At 39.8% G+C, this 20,960-nt stretch overlaps 1 protein-coding gene across 5 annotated transcripts in view; it reads right to left on the bottom strand.

Moving 5' to 3' along the window:
• OCA2 (OCA2 melanosomal transmembrane protein) overlaps positions 1 to 20,960 on the bottom strand; it is a 452,195-nt gene that overhangs the window by 279,017 nt on the left and 152,218 nt on the right. For all 5 annotated transcript variants that reach the window (XM_060179243.1, XM_007533891.2, XM_060179245.1 and 2 more), the window contains one exon: positions 2,173 to 2,305. In XM_060179243.1, coding sequence (XP_060035226.1) covers positions 2,173 to 2,305 — 133 coding nt within the window. The remainder of the gene's footprint in view (positions 1 to 2,172; positions 2,306 to 20,960) is intronic.

The following is a 20,960-nucleotide window of genomic DNA, read 5'->3' as shown; positions in this document are numbered from 1 at the left end:
AGCTTCATGAGGGACACACATAAAGAGGTAAGGGAGGAAGGGGACACCCACCTAGTCAGCCAGATCAGCTGAATCAACCCTGGCAATCAATGGGGTGACAGATGTCACAGCAAGATCACCCTCAGATCCAGTAGAGTGCATCTCTTAGACACTGCACAAAATGGCAGAGCAGTATTCTGCTCTCTCACTCTCTATCTCAATAAAAATAATTTTAAATAAAAGGAAATTCTAAAATACCTCGATAATATCATTCCGTATTAAAAAGAATGTCAAGGTTTATAACAAGATATATAACAAAACTATGTTTTGATTGATATTTCAGAGCCTAAAAGAAGCAAAATAGTAAGATTCCAAAATGAGGTGAGGTTGTGATAAAATTAAAAGTTTTCCTACTCTTGACTTCTCTTGCTTTTCTCCATGCTTACAACCTTTTAGAAACACCAGTGGGCATCAACCCCTCTGCTACCTGCTAGCCTTCCCTAAAACCCACCATGCTTCAACTGTCTTTTGGACAGACCTGAACTCTCTGAACTCCTTTGTCCCAGCCTGTTCTCATTCTTTCACTCTGGATGTCATTCTAACCTTCATCAAAGTACCTGGGAGTGTAAGGCTGACTGAGAGCTACTGTATTTAGTTGATGACCTGGGGAGTCTTACCCACTGCACAAACACAAGAATTCCTGTCTACCAGGGTCATACACATGAGCATATTCAATCATGCAACACACACACACACACACTCACTCACTCACTCACTCTACTCTGAATCTCATTATAGAAAATGTCATTAGAGGATCGGGAGGTGGCACAATGAGGTCCTAAGTTCTATCCCCAGAATCACATGTGCCATAGCAATACTCTGATTCCATTTCTAGTTAATAAATTAATAATATTTTTTATTTTTTCTAAATAATGTGCCTTCTTTTCCATGTATGTGACCCAGGTTCAAGTTTGGTCTCCACTACACTGAATATAGTGTTTCTCTCTATATATATATTTTTTTTTTTTCATATATATGAAAAAAGTTGTCCTGGAGAGATGATTCACCTCTCTCCCTGTTTCTTATCCTCTGATGAGTAACAAAAGAAGGAGGAGAAGAAGGAGGAGAAGAAAGAAAAAGAAAGAGAGAAAGGAAGGAAGAAAGGAATTGGATGAGAAGGAAAGGAAAGGAAAGGAAAGGAAAGGAAAGGAAAGGAAAGGAAAGGAAAGGAAAGGAAAGGAAAGGAAAGGAAAGGAAAGAAAAGAAAAGGAAAGATGGCTTGCCCAGTAGAGCACACACTATTCCATGTTCAAGAACCTAAGTTCAAGTCCCTGCCACCATGTGGAAGCACCATGCAAAGAGGAAACTGCACAAATGGTGAAGCAGTTTTGTGATAACTCCCCTCTCTCCCTGTTGCTTATCCTCTGTGTTTGGGGGATCTGCCAGGAGCACCAGAATCTTTCAGGCATCATAGTGAAAACTCTAGCAGAAAAGAAAAAAAAAAGCCCATAAGCCTATCCCTAAAGTACTGGAGACTTGATAGCCATGAGTATTTTGCTTTGTTTTGTTTTGGTTTGGGGAGAACTAATAGTTTACAGTTAATGTAAATACAGTTGTTGGTACATGTGTAAAATTTCTGTTTTCTGCAAAACACTCTACCCTCCCCCCATCCTCGTCTGCCATCCTGCACTAGAACTTGAAACATTCCCCCCAACCCCTCCCCCACCCCAGAGTCCTTTACTTTGGTGCAATACATCAAATGCAGTCCAAGTTCTGCCTTGTGTTTCCACCTTCTATTCTTACTTCTCAACTTCTATGAGTTCATCCCATATTCATATCCATGTTTTCTAAATGTCTCCTGATAACTGAGCAGCTAATCGACTGCAATGCACTACAGAGGAACATCACTGAGCTCCAAGGTTTCCCACATATGTCTGGAGGACCACATCTGGAAGTTTCCTGCAGGGAGTCCTCCCCAGAGGCAACCCTGGATGTTCATGCACACCCACTGTCTCACCGTGTAACCATAAATCACATGGGACAGGCTACTCACCCCAGCTTGACCCATGCTTGAGCACCACAGTGGAGCATTTGTCTTCTTGACTGCTGAACAAAATATATCCACGATGACAATGACGAGGGAAGTTAGTTAGAATAAAAGCTGATCTCATACAGGGAGGTGCCTATACTCACCAACAATCTCACTGGGCTCCTTGTTATAGAGTTTTCGATTCCAGAAAAGGAGCCTGAGGAGTGGAAAGGAAAACAGGAGAACGAGGCAAATTCCCATGAACATGTGTGCTGTGAACCCAGCGAAGTCCAGGCCCTAGAGAAAGGCAAAAAGAAGTGAAATGGCATTCAGACTGATGCCAGGTGCAACCTTGGGGCCACAGAGCTGAGTACAGAGTCATCTAAGGGCAGATTTGCTTCACTATGATTGTGAAAACATTGGATAATTGCCCATCTTTGTGTCAAAAAAACAATTCTCACTCAGATCACACATAACCTCAGGGGAAAAGAGAAAAAGACCATCACAGTTCATCCCAATTTCAGTTGGGTCTGCTTTTACCATGAGGCAGACACATTCCCCCATTTCAAAGATAAGAGGGACAAAATTAGGTGGTACTTACCAAGACTCAGTAATAAAACAAAACAAAAAAATGACCCCCAAAAAACAAACAAAAAAATGGGGAGAGGCTCTGAATAGGATATTTACCAAAGAAGAAATCCAAAAGGCCAACAGACAACAAAAAATGCTCCAAGTCATTGATTGTCAGAGAAATGCAAATTAAAACAACAATGAGCTAGCTATCACTTGACTCCTGTATGAATGTCATATAACAGAAACAATAGTAACAACAAATTCTGGAGAAGTTGTGGGGGCAAAAGAATCCCCTGAACTGCTGGTAGGAATGTCAATTGGTCCAACCCCTGCGGAAAGCAGTCTGGAGAACTCTCAGAAGGCTAGAAATGGACCTACCCTATGACCCAGCAATTCCTCTCCTGGCAACAGATGTTAAGGAAGCAAATACATCCATCCAAAAAGATTAGTGCATATAAATGTTCATAGCAGCACAATTTGTAATAGCCAAAACCTGGAAGCAACACAGATGTCTAACAACCGATGAGTGGCTGAGAAAGTTGTGATATATGTACACAATGGAATACTACTCAGCTATTAAAAATGATGAATTCACCTTCATTACCTCATCTTGAATGGAGCTCGAAGGAATCATGTTAAGTGAGATAATTCAGAAACAGAAAGGTGAATATGGGATGATCCCACTCATGGACAGAAATTGAGAAATACGAACAGAAAGGGAAACACAAAGCATAACTTGGACTGGATTTGGTGTGTTGCCCCAAAGTAAAGAACTCAGAAGGTGGGGAGGAAGGGCAGAAAGATGTATGAAGTGCCTCGGCTGAGCCTCTGTGCTACCATAAGAGGTGCTCACCTCCAGGGTTTTTAAGCATGGCTGCAAAAACCTAACTTTTCTCCTTTACTATAAGATTCCAACTCCAGATATTCTCCAACATGATGTCAGCATGTCGTGGAGGGAACAATTTGACAAACTGTTCTTTTCTATCCACTTTCTATAATAGGTCCAAGATCCAAGGCCAGTCTTGACGTTTATCCTACTGTTTAGTTCAGAGCTTTCAAACTGAAGAGTAAAGAAGTTCAAAATGATACAAAGTTAACTCAATTTATATCCAAGAAAGACTTCAGGCCTTGGATTTTATATCGATACTAATGCAATACCAGCCAGGGGCAGCTAAGCTATTGCAGCATTCAGTAATGGGCTATCATAAAAAGAAGAGAAAAATAACAGAAACAGAAAGGCAAGTTCTGAAACCACTGTAATGGAATATAAATAGTAGCCATGCTCTCAGCTAAACTACTCTATCTATTCTTCAGAAAATTATGTTTACTATTGGAATTTTTAGGCTTAAGTGCACTTCTCCTGAATTTTCCAATTGTTACCAAACCATTTCAGAGAAACACTAGCCTTTCTTCAATGAATTGCTTTAGCATTTCTCTCAGAAACAACAACAAAAAGGTATTCATGTTCATAAGGGTTTAGATGTGGACTACCTAAATTTTTTCATTTATCTATTTACCTATCTTGATACTAACACCAAATTTCCTTGTGGATAATAAGGCTTGGCACTGGGTTAAATCTTATAAAGCACAAATGTCAATTTTACTTATTATTCCTTCAAACCTTCTGCTTGGACAGTCATATGCAAATTCTTCCTTTCTGACATGGAGGTCTTATATTTCTTTTTTTGCTTTATTGTGCCAACAAAAACCTGCAGTAGTGGATTATATATGAATGGTAAGAATATACATCATTGTATTGTTTCTGATCTAAGAAAGAAAAGAGTTCAGTTTTTCACAATTAGGCATCATATTAAATATAGGCTTTTCACCAAGTTGCAGATGCTACCATGACCTCAACCTGACTTCCCTGGACAAATGACATCACCAATGTGTCCTGGAACCTCACCTCTCCAGAACCCTGTACCCCATCGTGATCCTGGGTCCATACTCCCAGAGGGATAAATAACAGGAAAGCTGACTTCTGCACAGCAAAAGAAACTATCACCCAAACAAAGAGACCTCTCACTGAGTGGGAGAAGGTCTCCACATGTCATATATCAGACAAGAGACTAATAACCAAAATATACAAAGAACTCAGCAAACTTAGCAACAAAAAAGCAAAAGACCCCATCCACAAGTGGGCAAAGGATATGAACAGAATATTCACTACAAAAGAGATCCAAAAAGCTAACAAACATATGAAAAACTCTTCCAAGTCACTAATTGTCAGAGACATGCAAATAAAGACAACACTGAGATACCACCTCACTCCTGTGAGAATGGCATACATCAAAGAGGACAGCAGCAACAAATGCTGGAGAGACTGTGGGGACAAAGGGAATGTAAATTGGTCCAATCTCTGTGGAGCAGTCTGGAGAACTCTCACAAGGCTAGAAATAGACCTTCCACATGACCCAGTAATTCCACTCCTAGGGATATACCCCAAAGACTGCATAACTACCCAACCAAAAAGGTATGTGTACACCTATGTTCATAGCAGCACAATTTGTTAATTGCTAAAACCCAGAAGCAAACCAGGTACCCAACAACACATGAATGGCTGAGAAAGCTGTGGTATGTTTACACAATGGAATACTATGCAGCTATTAAGAAGAATTAACCCACCTTCTCTGACCCAACTTGGGATGGAGCTAGAAGGAATTATGTTAAGTGTGCTAAGTTAGAAAGACAAAGATGAGTATGGGATGACCCCACTCATAAACAGAAGTTGATAAAGAAGAACAGAAAGGGAAATTCAAAGCAGAATCTGACTGAGTTTGGAGTAGGGCACCAAAGTAAAAAATTTCTGGGTAGCAGGTGAGGATAGATAGTCATCTTCACTGTGGGGGGAGGGTGGGACACAGTTCTTTGGTGATGAGAATGGCGTTGATGTACACTCCTATTAACTTGTAGTCTCATAAATCACTATTTAATTAATATAAGAGGGGGAAAATTAATTACTGAAACATTTTAATGCACAGAACACGGGCTGAGTATATATTCCATCCTCCAAAGGGGGGTTGGACAACATACTCTATCCACCACCTGAGGAAGATGGGTCCTGAAATTGGTGCAACTCAGAATGTTCCTACTCATAACCAAAAAAAGCCAAGTTGGACCTACAGGGATGCAGAGGTTACACAGGTTCCTATGCTAAATATAGGCCACAGATCAAATCAATGGGGTTTATAGTCAACAACATTTATACTTTTCCTATATTTGGGAGCTACTCTCTTCCCTCATCCAGCTTTCTAGCCCTTTTTTCAGCCATTACATCATCTCCCCAGACAATAACTTGGACCCACCTGCATATCAGATATCAGGCTCAGACAAAAACTATTAGTCATGGGTCTTTTGGAATATACCTAAAATAGACCTATTAGCTATTTCTAAAACAGAGAGCCCAAATCTTCATCTGCAATATTCCAGCCTTTAGGTTCATGATTAATCAACAATTTGTATGGCTTTATATGTTAACTCTTTTTTCAGCTACCAGGTTCCAGATGCTTCCATGATACCTACCAAAATCCCTTGGACAGACAACCCCACCAGTTACTGTCCTGGATCTCTGTTTCCCCAGAGCCCCTGTACCACTACGGAAAGAGAGAAACAGGCTGGGAGTATGGATAGACCTATCAATGCCATGTTCAGCGGGGAAGCAATTACAGAAGCCAGACCTTCCACCTTCTGCATCCCACGGTGACTCTGGATCCAGATTCCCATGGGGTTCAAGAATAGGAAAGCTATCAGGGGAGGGAATAGGATACAGAGTTCTGGTGGTGGGAATTGTGTGGAATTGTACCCCTCTTATCCTATGTTCTTGTCAGTGTTTCCATTTTATAAATAAAAAATTAATAATGATGATAATAATAACAACTGGGGAGTCGGGCAGAAGCGCAGCAGGTTAAGCACATGTGGTACAAAGCCCAAGGACTGGCTTTAGGACCCCAGTTCAAGCCCCAGCTCCCCACCTGCAGGGGGGTGGCTTCACAAGCAGTGAAGCAGGTCTGCAGGTGTCTATCTTTCCCCCTCTCTGTCTTCCCCTCCTCTCTCTAGTTCTCTCTGTCCTATCTAACAACAAAAACATCAATAACAACTACATCAATAATAAAAAGCAACAAGGGCAACAAAAGGGAAAATAAATAAATAAATATAAAAATATTTAAAATAATAATAATAACAGGAAAGCTTCCAATGGTGGAGATAAGATACGGAATTCTGGTGGTGGGAATTGTACCCCTCTTACCCTACGGTCTTGTCAATCATTATTATATCAATAAAAAGTAATTAACTCATTCATTAAATGTAGGCTTTTTATAGATGTCCTTTATTGTGTTGATGAAATTCTTTTCCAATACTATTGACACATTTTGTCAATTATCAATGCTATATTTTGCCATTTTTGTTGTATCTATTATGATCATATGAATTTTTTCATTTCCAGGTGTTTGATGATTTCTTTGAGATAAAGTGAAAAAGCAGGTGGAACAATAGCACACCTGGTTAAATGCACAGAGTACTGAGCACAAGGATCTGAGTTTGAACCCCTGGCTCCCCACCTCCCCACCACTTCACAAGAGGTAAAGCAGATCTTCAGGTGTCTATCTTTCTCTCTCCTTCTCTATCTGCTCTGCTGTCTGAATTTCTCTGTATCTTATCAAATAAAATGGGGAAAAAATGGACATCAGGAGCAGTGGATTTGTAGTGCCAGCACCAAGCCTCAACAATAACCCTGAAGGCAAAAGGAAAGACAGAGAGAGAGTGAGAAAGGCAGAGAGAGTGTGGAAGAGACCACAGCACTGAAGTTTCGTTCAATTAAGTGAGGGTCGGACTCCAATGTGTATAGCACAAAAAAGCAAAGTAACAAACTATTCAAGCTCTCAACAATTAGTTTTTAATAAACTATAGTAATAGATTTTTCCAAGTAGTATGCAAATATACCATGCCTTACATAAACTGTTCTTAATTATCATGTGTTATCCAATTTTAACATTGTTAAATTGAATTTGCTATTTTTTTTACTTATATGTTCATACATATTTATTAGTGGTTTTCTTAAATTTGTTCTGTTTGATTAAACATTATGTTCTTGTAGAATGAGTTGGGAAGAAGTCTCTCTTAATTTGATGAAAGCTTTGTGCAAAATTGGTATTATGGCATTATATTTTTTCTTATTTTATAGAACATACATACACACAAACACACACATACACACACACACCTGTCCTATGTTTGTTTGTATTATCTCTTATAACAAAATTTTAACTACAAATTCAATTTTAATAGATAGGTATGTTCAGCTATTCAGTACCTTCAGTGAGACTCAGCACATTATGTATGTCAAGGATGCCAGCCAAGCATTTTATCTAACTTGTCAGATGTACCAGCATGTCTGTAACATACACTAATCATCTTTAATGTCTGTGTGCTATTTCTGGTAGTAGTCATTTGTGTCTGCTCATTTATTTTCATCATCTATTTACTCAAAGACTTATCACCATTATTGATCTTGACCAAGAACCAGCTTTTGTGCTCAGTGATTTTTCTCCATTGCTTTTATGTTCTCTACTTTTCTCAATTTCATTTTTCTTTTTCTAATTTCATTATTGGGGAATTAATTTTTTACATTTGACACTAAATACAATAGTTTGTACATACATAGCATTTCCAAGTTTTCCACATAACAATACAACCCCCACTAGGTCCTCTGTCTTCCTTTTTGGACCTGTATTCTTCCCCGGACCCCCACCCTAGAGTCTTCTACTTTGGTGCAATACACCAACTCCAGTTCAGCTTCTACTTATGTTTTCTCTTCTGATCTTGTTTTTCAACATATGCCTGAGAGTGAGATCATCCCATATTCATCCTTCTGTTTCTGACCAAAATACACTTAACATGATTTCTTCAAGCTCCATCCTTGATTGGCTGAAAATAGTGAAGTCACCGTTTTTAATAGCTGAGTAGTATTCCATTGTATATATATACCATAACTTGCTCAGCCACTCATCTGCTGTTGAACACCTGGGTTGCTTCCAGGTTTTGGCTATTACAAATTGTGCTGCTAAGAATATATGTATACACAGATCTGTTTGGATGGCTTGGGTTTGTTGGGTTCCTTAGGCTATATCCCCAGGAGAGGAATTGCAAGATCATAGGGTAGGTCCATTTCTAGCCTTCTGATGGTTCTCCAGACTGCTCTCCACAGAGGTTGGACCAATTGACATTCCCACCAGCAGTGCAGGAGGCTTCCTTTGACCCCACACCCTCTCCATCATTTGCTGCTGTTGCCTTTTTTGATGTATGACATTCTCACAGGAGTGAAGTGGTATCTCATTTATTGTCTTTATTTGCATTTCTCTACAATCAGAGACTTGGAGCAATTTTTCATGTGTGTTTCTCAGCCTTTTGGATCTCTTCTGTGGTGAATATTCTGTCCATGTCCTCTCTCCATTTTTGATAGGGTTATTTGTTTTCTTGTGGTTGAGTTTGGCAAGCTCTTTATATATTTTGGTTATTAGTCTCTTGTCTGACGTATGGCATGTAAAGATCTTCTCCCACTCTGTGAGGAGTCTGTTTGGGTATTGGTTTCTTTTGCTGTGCAGAGGATTTTTAATTTTATGTAGTCCTGTTGGTTTATACTTGCCTTAGTCTTCCTTGTAGTGGGATTCATTTCATTGAAGATGTCTTTAAAATTTATGCAGAAAAGAGTTCTGCCAATATTTTCCTCTAAGTATCTAATAGTTTCTGGTCTAACATCCAAGTCTTTGATCCACTTGGGGTTTACTTTTGTATTTGGTTAAATATAGTGGTTCTGTTTCATTCTTCTGCAAGTTTCAACCCAATTTGTTCAACACCATTTGTTGAAGAGACTCTGCTTTCCCCATTCAACAGTCTAGGCACCGTTATCAAAGATAAGATGTCCATAGGTGTGGGGGCTTATTTCTGGGCTCTCAATTCTATTCCACTGGTCAGTGTGTCTATTCGTGTACCAGTACCAAGCAGTTTTGATGAGAAAGGCCCTATAATACAATTTGAGATCTAGGAGTGTGATGCCTTCAGTTCTGTTCTTTCTTCTCAAGATTCTTTTAACAATTCAAGGTCTTTTCTGGTTCCAGATAAACAATTGTAGCATTTGTTCTGTTCTCCTAAAAAATGTGGTTGGGATCTTGATGAGGATTGCATTCAATTTGTATATGGGTCTAAGGAGTATATTCATTGTGATGATGTTAATTCTTCCTACCCATGAACATGGAATATCTTTCCACTTCTTTTTTAAAATTTTTTTTATTTATAAAAAGGAAACATTGCCTAACCATAGGATAAGAGGGGTACAACTCCACACAGTTCCCACCACCAGAACTCTGTATCCCATCCTCTCCCCTGATAGCTTTCCTATTCTCTAACTTCTCTGGGAGTATGTACCCAAGGTCATTGTGGAATGCAAAACGTGGAATGTCTGGCTTCTGTAATTGCTTCCCCGCTGAACATGGGCATTGACAGATCAATCCGTACTCCTAGCCTGTCTCTCCCTTTCCCTAGTGGGGAAGGGCTCTGGGGAAGCCAAGATCCAGGACACACTGCTAGGGCTGTCTATCCAGGAATGTCTGGTTGGCATCATGCTGCCATCTAAAAGTGGAGGTTGAAAAGAGAGTTAACATACAAAGCCAAAGAAATTGTTTGCCAATCATGGACCTAAAGGCTGGAATAGTGAAGATGAAGAGTTGGGGGGGTCCTCCATTTTGTAGGTAGCTAGTAGGCATATTTTAGTTATATTCCAAAAGGCCTGTGGCTATACTAGTTTGTTGTTGTTGTTGTTGTTGTTGTTGTTGTTTTCCTTTTTCTTTTTTCCCCTGAGCTTGAAATCTGATATGCAGGTGAATCTAACTTATTGTCTGGGGAGATGATGTCAAAGAGAGTAGCTTCCAAATATGAGAAAGGTCTATAAATATTATTTACTGTAAACCCCATCGATTTGATGTGATCTGGGTCCCATATTCAGCTTAGGAGTCTATATGACCTCTGCATCCCTGTAGATCTGAGCTCACATTCTGCAGTCATCAGTAGAAACATTCCAAGTTGCCCCAATATTGACCCATCTTCCTCAGGTGTATCATAGAGTATGTTGTCCATCCTCCCTTCAGAGGATGGGACATACTGTACCATTGTTGATCTAAGTTGAGAGCAAGGTCCTATGGGGGCCCACAAAGGGGTCTATTGTGTTGTGTTTTTCCTGACAGAAATGACCAGTAACAATGGAGAGAGTGATTTATTCAAGGTCTAGGACCATCATGTCTGCCTGGGAATCTCAGGACTCCCTGACTAGGTCCCCAGCTTATGGAGTAGCCTGATAGTGACTAAAGAGTCATCCTTAAAGTATGCCAGTCTCTTGCCCGTATTCAGTTTTTGCAGTCCTTGCTTTGATAAGGTTAGCTTTGGAGTGAGTAAGAAAACTATAATAGGAAGTAGGCGAGGAGGGTATCTAAGTCTAAGTAGACACTATTTCACTACGAACTTGATACTGACTCACTAAAGACTATTGTTTATTTTTGCTTTCAGGTATATATTTTGCCCTAATTTATAGATACATGTGAACATATGCTCTATCTCACAGGACCTGGTCTATATCTAGGTTTGGGGACTATATTAGGAAGTGAACCTCCTGGAATGGAATTAGAGAATACTATGAAAGGAAGGGTCTCACCTGAGTAATGAGGGTGAAGCGGTGACATTCCATAACTGATGTCTCTGGACACTGTCTCAAATGAAGCATGCTGAGGTGATACTCATTGCATTAATTAGGTTGGGATTGGCAGATGTAATATCATTAGTTATGAATTGAGAGAAGCATGCAGGGAAGTGAGCCTCACCCTAGATTTTCCAGGACTGGGGAAATATAGGCTCTAAGAGGAAGAGAGAGACTCCTGCTGTGAGTACCCATTTATTGGGGAAACTGACGATCCTTCCTAGCCGACTGAATCCACATGGATCCCAGTCACTTTCAAAGCCAGCAACAAGCAGACATCAGGCTCAACCTGACTCTGTTGACTGGCTACGGAAGAAGGGCAAACGCTAGAAGATGACAATAGATAGTTATTGCTATAATCACATTATTTGGCAATTGGGTTCATTTTGAAATATCCCTTTGTTAGGATTTGTTGTATCATATACAACATCACCATAATTTAAGAGAGTCAATATATCAAAGACTCAGTCTATGTATTTAAAAGATTCAATCTGTGCATTAAAAAGTTTGAGAGGAATATCTTTCCATTTCTTTGTGTCTTTTTCAATTTCCTTGACTAGTGACTCATACATTTCATTATACAAGTCTTGCTGGATTCCTTAGGTTTTTCTATGAATACTATCATGTCATCTGCAAATAGGGAGAGTCTGGCTTCTTCCCTTCCAATCTGTATCCCTTTAATTCCTTGCTCCAGCCTGATCGCTATGGCAAGAACTTCCAACACTATGTTGAATAGTACTGCTGATAGTGGGTAGTGCTGTCTAGTACCTGATCTGAAGGGAAATGCTCCCAGTTTTTCACCAATGAGGATGATGTTGCCTGGATGTTTGCAATATATAGACTATATATATCCACTATCTTCAGAAATTTTCCATCTATTCCCATTTTTTGTAGTGTTTTGATCATAAAAAGATGTTATATTTTATCAAAGGCTTTCTCTGCATCTATTGATATGACCATGTGGTTTTTGGTCTTGCCTTTTTGTGTGGTACATCACATCACATTGATTTACAAATATTAAACCAATGTTGCACACCTGGGATAAACTCCACTTGGTCATGATGAACAAACTTTTTAATATACTGCTGTATCTGGCTGGCTAAAACTTTGTTCAATATTTTAGCATCTATTTTCATCATTCAAATATTGGTTTGTAGTTTCCTTTTTTGGTTGTGTCCCTGCCTGCTTTTGGTATCAGAGTGATGTTGGCTTCATAGAATCTAGAAGGGAAGATTCCAGTCTCTTTAATTTTCTGGAAGACTTTTAAAAGTAGAGGTATTAGTTCTTCATTGAAGGTTTTTTTTTTTTTTTCCTCCAGGGTTATTGCTGGGCTCAGTGCCTGCACCATGAATCCACCGCTCCTGGAGGCCATTTTCCCCCTTTTTGTTGCCCTAGTTGTTGCAGCCTCGTTGTGGTTATTATTGCCATTGTTGAGTTGCTTTGTTGTTGGATATGACAGAGAGAAATGGAGGGGAAGACAGAGAGAGAGGGGGAGAGAAAGATAGACACCTGCAGACCTGCTTCACCGCTCGTGAAGCGACTCCCCTGCAGGTGGGGAGCCGGGGACTCGAACCGTGATCCTTACGCCGGTCCCTGCGCTTTGCACCACGTGCGCTTAACCCACTGTGCCACCGCCCGACCCCCTCATTGAAGGTTTTAAAGAATTCATTTGTAAAATCATCTTGTCCAGGACTTTTATTCTTGGGAAGGTTTTTAATAACTGTTTCAATTTCATGAGCTTTGGTGGGCCTGTTCATATTATCTAGTTCCTCTATATTTAATTTTGGAAGTTGGTAGGTATCTAGGAAATCGTCCATTTCTTCCAGGTTCTCTAGCTTGGTGGCATTTAGTTGTTCATAGAAGCCTCACATGATATGTTGAATTTCTGTGGTGTCTGTTGAGATATCTCCTCTTTCATTTACAATCAGACTTATTTGGGTCTTCTCCCTTTTTTGCTTTGTGAGTCTGGCTAAAGGTGTGTCTATTTTGTTCACTCTTTTGAATAATAAACATTTACTTTCATTGATCTTGTATATGGGTTTCTTATTTTCAATGTTATTGATTTCTACCTTAACTTTAGTGATTTCTGTCTTTCTGGTTGCTTTAGGGTTCCTCTGTTGTTCTTCTTCTAGGTCTTTAAGATGTGCAGTCAGGTTGCTTATATGTGCTTTTTCTTGTTTCCAAATGTGTGCTTGTATGGCTATAAACTTCCCTCTCACTACTGCCTTAGCTGTGTCCCAAATATTTTGAGAGCTTCTGTCTTCATTTTCACTGAACTCTCGAAAAATTTTGATTTCTTCCTTGATTTCCTCTTTGACCCAGTAGTTGTTAAGGAGTATACTGTTGAGATTTCACATATGGGTACTATTACTAATCTTTTGTTGGTTGTTAAGTGTTAGTTTAATTCAATTGTGGTCTGAGAAGATGCTTGGGATGATTTCAATGCTCTTGAATTTGCTGATGGTGTCTTTGTGGCCTAACATATTAAATGTTTATTATTCTATCCTTGAGAATGACCCTTGTGGACTTGAAGTAGAATGTGTATTCCAGTTTCTTGGGGTGAATGACTCTGAAAATGTCCAATAGTTCTAGTTTATCTATCTCCTCATTTAGCTCCGTTATGTCTTTAATGATTTTCTGCCTGGATGATCTGTCAAGTTGAGAGAGTGGAGTGTTAAAGTCTTCTACTATGACTGTGTTGCTGTTAAAATATTGCTGTAGCTCTTTCAGTAGATGTTTGATGTATTTAGATGGCTTCTCATTGGGTGCATAGATGTTAATAATTGTTAAGTCCTCTTGAATGACTGGTCCTCTGAGCATTGAGTAATGTCGATCCCTATCTTTTTTAATTGTACTGATTTTAAAAAATTATTGTGTCAGATATGAGAATAGCTGTTCTGGCCCTTTTTTGCGGGCCATCAGCTTGTATGATAGTTTTCCATCCTTTCACTTTGAGTTTCTGTTGTTCCTTTTCAGTATCTCTTTATCTCTTTTTGAGAGTTCTTACTTATTTTTTTAGTTTTCTAATTCATACTCAATCTTGCTAATTCTGTCTCAGCCTCTTTTATTCTATTCTCTCTCCCTTCTACTGTTTCCTGGAGTACATCTATTTTTTTGCCCTATTCTGATACTGTTTTAGCTTGTTCAGCTAGTTGTGTTCTTAGCTCAGCTATTTAAGCTTCCACCTCTCTAATATCCTTGAGATAATTAATGTTTTCTTCCAGAGTCTTATTTGTTGTTTCTGTATTTCTGATGACAATTCTTTCAAACTCTTTACTCACTCCTGTGATTATTTACTTAGCTATTATTTGGTTGTTGACCTCATTATTTTGTCTTTCAACCTTTGAAAGACCTTTTAACTGGACTCTTGTCCTGGTTCATTTCTCCAATATTTCTTCTTGTTTTAACCATTCTATATAGTATGTTATGAGGTCCCTCCTTCAGTACTTTTCAAATTACTGATTATTCTTGCCTGGATTGACTTTTGTTGAAGTAAGGTAATTTAAAGAATCACAGTTGTGGAAATTGACAGTTGTTTCAATTTATTTTAATCCCTGAGTTGGAGCACAGTGGCTTAATAGCCTCTTTTGTTCTTTTTCTTCCCTGTAGGCTATGGGAGCCTGAGGGCTTTTAAACTATAAGTATGCCTCTTAGCTTAATTCCTCACTCCTGACCAAGAGATAAAGCATGGTTGGGGAGAGATAATACAGTGGTTATGCAAATATACTGTTATGTCCCAAGGATCCAAAGCTCCATGCTCAATTCAGCTTTTCTGCCAAGCCAGGCAGCACTGCTGCACCCTTTGAGTTTCTAAACAAGTCCCATATATAGTCTGTAGGTTCTGAGGCAATTATTCACCATGTTCTCATCAGGAGAACAATGTGGAAAGGATTCTACTATACAACCCTACTGCTAGGCCACCGAGTTGTAGCTCTTCTCCTGAGTTTCCTTGTTAGTTCTCTGTTTCCAGATGTCAGCACAGGACCTCACCCCTACTCCTCCAGCTTCTGAGAGCAGTAGCAATGGATACTCACAGTTGCCTTTGGTGAGTCTTAGAGGAGTCCTCTCCTCCCATCAGCAGTCTTTTTGTTGGTAAAAAAGACTGGAGGTGGTACCTCAACCAGTAAACTGCCAGACAGTTAACAGCTACTTAAACTCTCCCTAGGCTCCTCTCTGTCCATGAGCAACATGTATTTGTACTCATCAGTGATTTGGTGGGTTCCTGAAGTCATTGTAGTCCTGCCTCGTTGCAGTTCCAGGTGGTCTCCTTTGTTCTCTTTTTTCTAATATTAGTATGTAATAGTATAAATTTTATTCTAAACAATGCTTAATAGCAGGTGCCAAAATTATACTCAAAGGCTGTGATACAGCCATTCCATCACAGCTTGTGGCTGCATTGGTTTTTTTTTTTTTTTTTCCTAAATCATTCCATTGGAGGGGCAGTAGTCTAAAGCACAGTTGTTAAATCTTGACAAAGATGGGAGTGGAGTAACACTTCTACATTGCTGGTGAGAATATAAGTTGGTTCAACCCTTGTGAAAAGCAGTCTGGAAATCTCTCAGAATACTAGAAATGAACCTACTATATGACCCAGAAATTTGCCTCCTGGAGATTTATGCAAAACAAACAAACAAAAAAGGGGGGGTTAACCAGTGCAGCAGTGGTTAACCAGTACCAGGTTTAGTACACACAGTACAAAGCAAAAACAACCAGCACAAGGATTCTGGTTTGAGACCCCGACTCCCCACTTGCAAAGGGATCTCTTCACAAGCAGTAAAGCTGGTCTGCAAATGTATTTCTATCCCTCTCTCTATCTTCCCCTCCCCTCTCAATTTCTCTCTGTCCTATTCAATAAAATAGCCACAGGCAGCGATAACTATGGGGGCAAAAAAGAAAATCTATCTACAGATCTATGAGTACATATGTTTGTAGTGGCAATATATATAAGTAATAGTCCAAGCTTGGAAGCAATTCATATGCCCAATGGCATATGAGTGGATGAGAAAAATATGATATGCATTGGGGTACTCCATCTTCGGTGGAACTGGAAAGAATTATGTTAGTGAGATAAGCCAAAATGAGAAGGACAAATATTGGATGATCTCACTTACAGGTGAAACCTAAGAAACAAGGATAGAAAGGGAAAATAGTGAGAGCTTGACTTCTTCCCTTCCAATCTGTATTCCTTTGATTCCTTTCTCTTGCCTGATTGCTATGGCAAGAACTTCCAATACTATGTTGAAGAGTAACGGTGACAGTGGACAGCCCTGTCTAGTCCCCGATCTGAGGGGGAATGCTTTCAGCTTCTGTCCATTGAGTATGATGTTGGCTATAGGTTTGCTATATACAGAATCCACTATCTTGAGGAATTTCCCATCTATTTCCATTTTTTGTAGAGTTTTGAGCATGAATGGGTGTTGGATTTTGTCAAAGGCTTTCTCTGCATCTACTGAAATAATCATGTGATTTTTTGCTTTGCTTTTATTGATGTGGTGAATGACATTGATTGACTTATGGATGTTGAACCATCCTTGCATTCCTGGGATGAATCCCACTTGGTCATGATGAACAATCTTTTTGATATGTTGCTGTATCCAGTTGGCCATGAGATATTGGTCTGTAGTTTTCCTTTTTGTTCTGTCCCTATCAGATTTTGGTATCAGGGTGATGTTGGCTTCATAGAAGGTGGAAGGGAGTATTCCTGTTTCTTCAGTCTTATGGAAAAGCTTAAGAAGTATGGGTACTAACTGTTTCCTGAAAGTTTTGTAGAATTCATTTGTGAAGCCATCTGGTCCAGGACTTTTGTTTTTGGGGAGGTTCTTAATAACGGTTTCAATTTCTTTGTCTGTGATTGGTACATTTAGATTTTGTAGTTCTTCTTGGTTCAGTTTGGAAGGGCATATGCTTCTAGGAATTGTCCCATTTCTTCCAGATTCTCTAGCTTGGTGGCGTATAGTTCTTTATAGAAGTTTCGCAGGATTCTCTGGATTTCTGTGGTGTCACTTGTGATATCTCCTCCATTGTATACAATTCTATTAATTTGAGTCTTCTCTCTTTTTTGTTTGGTGAGTCTGGCTAGGGGGTTGTCAATTTTGTTTAATCTTTCAAAGAACCAACATTTGGCTTCATTGATCTTTTGTATGGTTCTTTTATTTTCGATGTTGTTTATTTCTGCTCTAGCTTTAGTTATTTCTGTCCTTCTGGATGCTTTACGGTTCCTTTGTTCCTCTTCCTCTAAGTCCTTGAGTTGTGCAGTAAGGTCGTTCATTTGAGCTTCTTCTTGGTGTTTAATATGTGATTGTATGGCTATAAGTTTCCCTCTCAGTACTGCTTTAGCTGTGTCCCAAATATTTTGATAGGTTGTATCTTCATTTTCATTTGTTTCCAGGAACATTTGAATTTCCTGCTTGAGTGACTCTCTGACCCAGTGGTTCTTAAGGAGTATGTTGTTTAGTTTCCAAATTCTGTGACTTTTAATAATTACCATATAATGTGATGATGACATTAACTATCCATTGTCTTTTTGAACCCTAAGACAGCAGGAACCTCACATCTCCACTATAGAGCCTCTACTTCCCCCAGTCCTGGAACCTTTGGATAGGGCCCACTTTCCCATATGCCTCTCCCAATCCGTATCAAATAATATTGCATCTGCTGCCTAATTAACACAACGATTGCCACTTCAACATGCTTCACCTCAGACTGTGTCCAGAGACTTCACATGTGGAATGACTACCCTTCGGCTTCATTACTCGGGTGAGACCTTTCCTTTCATAGTATTCTCTAATTCCATACCACTTTCTAACAAAATCCCAAAACCTAGATATACACTAGTTTCGGTGAGAGAGAGCATATGTTCACATGTATCCGTAAACTACTGCAAAATATATACCTGAAAGCAGAAGTACACTAGAGTTTGCAGTGAGTACCCCCCTAACACTTCCTCTCCACTATTCCAAGCTTTGGGTCCATGATTGCTCAACAATTTGTTTGGCTTTGTATGTTAACTCTCTTTTCAGTCACCAGGTTCCAGATGCCATTAGGATGCCGGCCAGGCTTCCCTGGACTGAAGACCCCACCAATATGTCCTGGAGCTCCGTGTCCCCAGAGACCCACCCTACTAGGGAAAGAGAGAGGCAGACTGGGAGTATGGACCGACCAGTCAACGCCCATGTTCAGCGGGGAAGCAATTACAGAAGCCAGACCTCCCACCTTCTGCAACCCACAATGACCCTGGGTCCATGCTCCCAGAGGGATAGAGAATGGGAAAGCTATCAGGGGAGGGGGTGGGATATATGGAGATTGGGTGGTGGTAATTGTGTGGAGTTGTACCCCTCCTACCCTATGGTTTTGTTAATTTATCCTTTCTTAAATAAAAAAATAAAATAAAAATTTTTTAAGATACCTTAAAGTACCTAACAAAATAGTACCTTCTTAGACCTGGGTCCCCTTATCACCTACTTCCTATTACACTTCCCTCAGTCACTCCAAAGCTAACCTTATCAAAGCAAGAACTAGAAAAACTGAATAAGGACAAGAGACTGGCATACTTTAATGATGACTCTTTAGTTACTATCAGTCCACTCCATCAGCTGGGGCCCTAGTCAGGGAGTCATGGGATTCCCACACAAACACAATGAGCCTAGACCTTGAATAGATCCCTCTCTCCATTATCACTGATCATCTCCATCAGGAACAACATAATGGACCCCTTTGGGGGTCCCCATAGGACCTTGCCCTGAATGTGGATCAATAATGGTAGAGAATGTTCAATCTTCCAAAGGGGGGTTGGATAACATACTCTATCTACCACCTGAAGAAGATGGGTTCTAAAATTGGTGCAACTCAGAATGTTCCTACTGATGACCACAGAATGCAAGTTCAAACCTATTGGGATGTAGAGGTTACATAGGCTACTGCGCTGAATATGGGGCCCAGATCACATCAAATCGATGGGGTTTACAGTCAACAATATTTATACACTTTTCCCATATTTGGGAGCTACTCTTTTCCCTGATCCAGCTTTCTAGCCCTTTTTCAAGCCATGACATCATCTACCCAGACAATAACTTGGATCTACCTGCATATCAGATGTCAGGCTCAGACAAAAAGTAATAAAGTCATGGGCCCTTTGAAATATACCTAAAATAGACCTACTAGCTATTTCCAAAATGGAGACCCCAAATCTTCATCTGCAATACTCTAGCCTTTAGGTTCATAATTAATCAACAATTTGTATGGCTTTATATGTTAACTCTTTTTCAGCCACGAGGTTCCAGATGCTAACATGATGCCAACCATACTTCCCTGGACAGATGACCCCACCAATGTCTTAGAGCTCTGCTTCCTCAGAGCCCTGCCCACTAGGGAAAGAGAGAGGCAAGCTGGGAGTATGGATTGACCTGTCAACACCCATGTTCATTGGGGAAGCAATTCCAGAAGCCAGACCTTCCACTTTCTACACCCTATAATGAGCCTGGATCCATACTCCCATGGAGTTAAAGTATAGGAAAGTTATCAGGGGAGGGGATGGGATACAGAACTCTGGTGCTGGGAATTATTCTTATTCTATGATCTTGTCAGTGTTCCCATTTTATAAATAAATATTTTTTTAAAAAAAGGAAAATAACAGGGCCAGGAGGTAGCACAAATGGTTAAGTGCACATAGTACTGTGTTAAGGAACAGTGCAAGGATCCAGGTTCCAGTCCCCACTCCCCACCTGCATGGAGGACACTTCACAATCAGCAAAGTACGTCTGCTGGGGTCTATCTTTCTCTCTCCCTCTCTGTCTGCTCTCCTCTCAATTTCTCTCTGTCCTAGTTAATAAAGTGGTGAAAAAAATGGCTACCATGAGCCATGGATTTATAATGCAGGCCCCAGAGATAACTCTGAAAGCAAAGAGAGAAAGAGAATGAGGACACAAGTGAAACTGTAAGTGTAACTTGGACTGCATAGGGTGTATTGACTAAAACAAAAGACTCAGGGGGAGGATAAGATTGAAAAGTGTATTTTAGTTTTGGGATGGAAATACCCATTGTCTTCTATCAGAAAGATTCTTCTTCACCTGCAGGGGGAAGCTTCAAAAGTGGTAAAGTAATGCTACAGGTGTCTCTCTCTCCATCCCTATAAGTAAATAAAATATTTTTAAAATAGGGGAAAAGAGGGGCATTGTAGTCCTAGTGCATGATATTGTAAAAGAATCTAAGTTGGATGTGAGAGTGTTCAGTAGATGCCTGTGACAGAGATGAGAAATGTAGCCATGTGTCAACAAGTAACTACCATTAACCTGCCAACAAAATGATTTAAAAAATAAAATATAGTCATTGGCACAGGGATATAATTTATCATTTTCTCCCCATCACAGGTGTCTTCCAAACACCCCAACTTGGGTCCTTTCCCACCACTTTACACCAGGACCCCAACACTCTCTATGCTCCCTCCAGTCCTTTCTTCCCCCAGAGTCCTTTGCTTTGCTGTAAAAAAGAAGAAAGACTACCATATAGTCTCACTATTTCTTGGAACTTAAGAAACTAGCAAAGAAAGGGAAAACACAAGGTAAAACTGTGGCTTCTTTCATGCTGCGATAACATAATTGAGTAAGCACAACTAATCAATTTATAAGCATGGGGTACATG

Source organism: Erinaceus europaeus, chromosome 20 (assembly GCF_950295315.1).
Source record: "Erinaceus europaeus chromosome 20, mEriEur2.1, whole genome shotgun sequence".
NCBI lineage: Eukaryota > Metazoa > Chordata > Mammalia > Eulipotyphla > Erinaceidae > Erinaceus > Erinaceus europaeus.
This window is presented reverse-complemented; position numbering and strand designations above follow the sequence as displayed.